The 5,011-nt window shown below is 34.1% G+C and overlaps 1 protein-coding gene across 1 annotated transcript; it reads left to right on the top strand.

Moving 5' to 3' along the window:
* Positions 1 to 310: 310 nt before the first annotated feature.
* TLR8 (toll like receptor 8) lies at positions 311 to 4,393 on the top strand. Its single transcript, XM_051984523.1, has one exon. It carries the CDS (start codon positions 785 to 787, stop codon positions 3,893 to 3,895), a length of 3,111 nt encoding a protein of 1,036 aa, XP_051840483.1. The 5' UTR covers positions 311 to 784; the 3' UTR covers positions 3,896 to 4,393.
* Positions 4,394 to 5,011: the final 618 nt, after the last annotated feature.

Below are 5,011 nucleotides of genomic sequence, written 5' to 3'. Positions count from 1 at the left end.
ATCTCTTCTCTTGGCCTTAGAATCTTGAATAATTTATTTTATATAGGATCATAGATTGAAAGTTGTAGTCCAGAGGCCAACTAAACAAACTCATCATTTTAAATATAAGGAAAAGTAAATCCCAAAGACTAAGTGATTTGCTTAAATTTACATAAGACTTTGAGTATTAGAGACAGAATTTGAAACCAGGTTTGTGACTTTGTAACTAGCATTCTTTTCCAATGTACTAATGCTGCCTTGCTACATAAATTTTCTCTTTAAAAAATGAATGAATGAATGATGTTACAAAATTTACCACTACAGCAATACAGTTATATCAGTAATGAGTGTGAAAAGACATATTGCTTTGGTAGTCTCTACAGAATGAATGAAAACTACCATTACACTTCAGTATCATACAAGTTTTCATCTTAGTCTATTTTTCACATGTAGGAGTCCTGTGAAGTAAAAATTAAGGGGAAACATTATAGACCTAATTTGACATAATTAACTGAACTTGAAAAACAGATATACTTTGAGAGGTACCTGAGATTAACCTACATGGTTATTAAACCTATTAAAGACTATCAATTACTTCACTAGTCTAGTACTTATAAAAAGAAAAAAGAAAGAAAATTCTTTTCATTTTTAAACTTAATATAATTTTTTTAATTAACAAAAATCTACCTGGTCTCTCTCCTACTTTTCCCCAGATACAGACACATACATTCCCAATTTTTAAAAAAAGAAAAGAAAAGCCCTTATTTAAAAACCCTTTCCATTTTCCTTTTTCCCTTAGGTAACTATGATTCTCCAATCCTTAAGTTTCATCTGTTTATGCCTTCTGGTTATTTGCAGTCCAGAACTCCTAGATCAGAAAGTTAATTTAAGGGATTATCCCTGCAGCATCAAAAGGCAGAACTCTTCTGTTATTGCTAACTGCCTAGCTTGTCGACTTCACAGTGTTCCTGAAGGACTGGACCATAATGTGACAGAAATTGATCTTTCTTTCAATTTCATCAAGAATATAACAAGTGAATCATTTGTGGGATTGATCAATCTTACTAAAATCAACTTAAACAGCAATGCAAATTCTCAAGTGGAGAATAGGAATTTTATGAAAATTTCAAATGGGGCCTTCTTTAATTTGACAAATTTAAAGGAACTACTACTAGAAGATAATCATTTAAAGAAAATACCTATTCATTTGCCACCTTCCTTAACAACACTTAGCCTTGTACTGAATAATATCTACCACATCACCGAAAACTGTACTTCTGGACTTACTCAGTTGAAAAGTCTCTATTTAGGTTGGAACTGTTTCTATGGCAATGAATGTAAAAAAAATGTTTTGATAGATGATGGTGCCTTTGAAAATCTTGCCAATTTGACTGTGTTATCATTATCTTTCAATAACCTTTCTCATGTGCCCACCAAGCTTCCACCATCTCTCAATGAACTTTACCTCAGCAATAACAAGATCAAAAATATCAGTCAAGATGATTTTAAGAATCTGGGAAATTTAAGAGTTTTGGATCTTAGTGGGAACTGTCCAAGGTGTTTCAATAACCCATACCCATGTACACCCTGTGAAAATGGTGCTTCAATTCAGATACACCTTGATGCTTTTCAGAATCTGGGCCAACTTACCCATTTGAATCTCTCCAGCACTTCTCTCAGAAGCCTACCTGCTTCCTGGTTCAGCAATATGACAAATCTAGAGGTGTTGCTTCTTGAATTTAATTACTTAGTAAAAGAAATAGCCACTGGGGACTTTTTTACAAAATTGCCCAAATTAGAAATTCTTGACTTCTCTTACAACTATCTCAAAAATAGTTATCCACAATATATTGGTATTTCTGGTAATTTCTCTAAATTAGTCTCTCTCAAGACACTACACCTCAAAGGTTATGTGTTCCAGGAACTCAGGAAAGAAGATTTTCAACCCCTAACAAAGCTTCAAAACCTACGGTCTATCAACTTGGGTATTAACTTTATCAATCACATTGATTTTACATTATTTGAAGAGTTTAATAATTTAAGTCTGATTTATTTGTCAGAAAACAGAATATCACCCCAGGTAACAAATAGCTTGGATGAAAAGAAAAATTCTCCGTCATTCTCTAATCATGTAGTTCATCAACGTTCAATAGATTCTGATAATGAGCCATTAGGTCATTATGAGATAGATCCACATAGAAACTTTTACCATCATACTTACCCTTTAATGAAGCCAGAGTGTACATCTTATGGTAAAGCCTTAGATCTTAGCTTAAATAGTATTTTTTTTATTAATCACAACCTATTTGAAGGTCTTCATGATATAGTCTGTCTGAATTTATCTTCCAATGGTAATGCACAAGTTTTAAATGGAAGTGAATTTTCATCTATAAACCGCACCAAATATTTGGACTTATCTCACAATAGGCTGGACTTTGATGATGATGGTGCTTTTCAGGAATTACAGGAGTTAGAGGTATTGGACCTCAGTCATAATGAACATTACTTCCGAATAGCAGGGGTAACCCACCGACTAGGATTTATTCAAAATTTACCCCAATTAAAAGTTTTAAATTTAAGCCAGAATGGTATTTTCACTTTAACTGAGAATCAGCTGATAAGCAAATCCCTGAAGGAATTAGTTTTCAAAGACAACCGCCTAGACATCTTGTGGAAAAAAGAAGATAAACGCTACATTGCAATTTTTAAAGAACTCTCCAACTTGACTTTGCTTGACCTATCTATTAACAGGCTCCACAGGATTCCAACTGAGGCATTTCTCAACCTACCCTATAGCCTTGAGGAGCTGAGACTAAACAATAACCACCTGAGTAGCTTTAATTGGACATCACTCCAATATTTTCACTCCCTCAGAGTGCTTGATCTACAATCTAATTCACTATCTACTATAAATTTTGATCTGTCTAATTCTTCACTGAAGATCCTATTGCTGGGAAGAAACAGAATTTCACACCTCCCTGATGACTTACTTTCTAAAGCTAAAGGACTTTACCAACTTGATTTAAGTTATAACCATATAAAAATGATCAACAAGTCCACATTTCAAATGAAGGCCTCAAATCATCTTAAGATTTTAGAGTTAAGAGGAAATCCTTTTGATTGTACTTGTGAAATTAGGGATTTTCGTAAATGGATGGATGAAAATCTTAATGTCACAATTCCTAAATTGGTAGAAGTCACTTGTTCCACCCCTGGAGATCAAATGGGTAAAAGTATTATGGAATTGGAGTTAAAGACCTGCATTTCAGATGTTATTGCTGCCATCTTTTTTTTCTTTTCATTCATTATTACAGTGAGCTCTATGGTAATAGCTACTTTTCATCATTTGTTCTATTGGGACATATGGTATATTTATCACTTGTGCTCAGCAAAAATAAAAGGTTATAAGTCTGTTTCCACATCTCAAACATTTTATGATGCTTTTATTGCTTATGATACCAAAGATACTTGTGTTACTGACTGGGTAATAAATGAGCTTCGATTTCAGTTAGAGGAAAATGAAGAAAAAAAGGTTCTTCTTTGTCTAGAAGAGAGGGATTGGGATCCTGGAATCGCTATTATTGATAATCTCATGCAGAGCATTAATCAAAGCAAAAAGACAATATTTGTCTTGACCAAAAAATATGCAAAAAATTGGAATTTTAAAACTGCTTTTTACTTAGCCTTGCAGAGGCTTATGGATGACAATATGGATGTGATCATTTTTATCCTCCTGGAGCCAGTATTGCAGCATTCCCAGTATCTAAGACTGAGGAGGCGGATTTGTAAAAGCTCTGTTCTCAAGTGGCCTGATAATCCAAAGGCTGAAGAGTTGTTTTGGCAAAGTCTTAAAAATGTGGTCTTAACAGACAATGATACAAGATACAACAATTTGTATGTTAAATTCATTAAGTAACAATAAAAAATGGATCTATTCCAAATGGGAGGCAGAGAAATAGTTGTACATCTTCCTGGTATGGTTTTATGAAATAGTTTAACACATTTGTTTTAGAAAAGAGTGTTTCATGCATTTTCTGCTACATGGACTGCAAAATCACCATTGTTATTTATAGTTTATCAATGAACAAATGATATGATAGGACTGGGATTCTCTTATTTCCCTGCAAGAAGCATTAGTTTTGTTACCACAGAAGCAACAAATCTGTCTCTAGAATCTGTTTGATCCTTGCCTCTTTTGGACACATTGAGGACATTAAAAAAATCCCACCTACATAAGTTGGGGGCCTTCCACTTTATTATTGTACAAAGACCACATGATTCATCTTTGTAATCTGATGATCAAATGCCTTTCCATAAGGAGACAAAGAGGGATGCATCTATATAAATTAAATGCCATATTTGTTGTATATCCTTGCTATATATTAGGGCAAAGTAAACCTCCTTTTGTTAATTATGCAATGATTTCCAAGTGTCTCATTCCTTCTCAACACTGAATTTGAGTTAGCAGAATTCTGGCATCACACCTGTACCTAGCATTTAGCAAAGTCAATAATTGCAATGATATATGATAATAGTCTCTTGTCTCATGTCATGGTTAAGTTGGAAGAAGGATGGGATGATCAGATGTAGGATACAGATGTGTGAAAAGTCACAAAAGTCACAGAGGTAAAGGGGCTACCAACAGGAAATAGGTCTCTGAAGAAGAGGTTCCAGTTATTATGGGGAACAAAGCCATTAGACAGGGAATGAGAGTAAAAGTGAGGATAAAATTTGGGAACTTTTCATCAATGTTAAAAAAAAAATGTCCCTAGCATGATTTTGTTAATGTTCTCAAGAAGAGGATGTTTTGCTTTTTTGAGAGAAGAGGAAATGTCTAGGTCTTCTCCAACAAGGAGCTAGGATGGTTGCATGAGAATGCAACAATGACTCTTACTTAAGGGACATGATCTAATGGAGTCAATGCTGATGCTTCCTTGTCAGATTTCTGTGACTGGGATTGGAAGAGGGAAGAATTCGCTAAGAATTTACATTTACAGAATCAACTAAATTTAGACTTTTGTCTCTTTCTCAG

Source organism: Antechinus flavipes, chromosome 3 (assembly GCF_016432865.1).
Source record: "Antechinus flavipes isolate AdamAnt ecotype Samford, QLD, Australia chromosome 3, AdamAnt_v2, whole genome shotgun sequence".
Taxonomy (NCBI): Eukaryota; Metazoa; Chordata; class Mammalia; order Dasyuromorphia; family Dasyuridae; genus Antechinus; species Antechinus flavipes.
Note: the sequence above shows the minus strand (reverse complement) of the source record. Positions and strands in the feature narration are given on the sequence as shown.

Excerpts from the sequence above, each read along its gene's own strand:
- TLR8 (XM_051984523.1), top strand. The coding sequence starts at position 785 with ATGATTCTCCAATCCTTAAGTTTCATCTGTTTATGCCTTCTGGTTATT.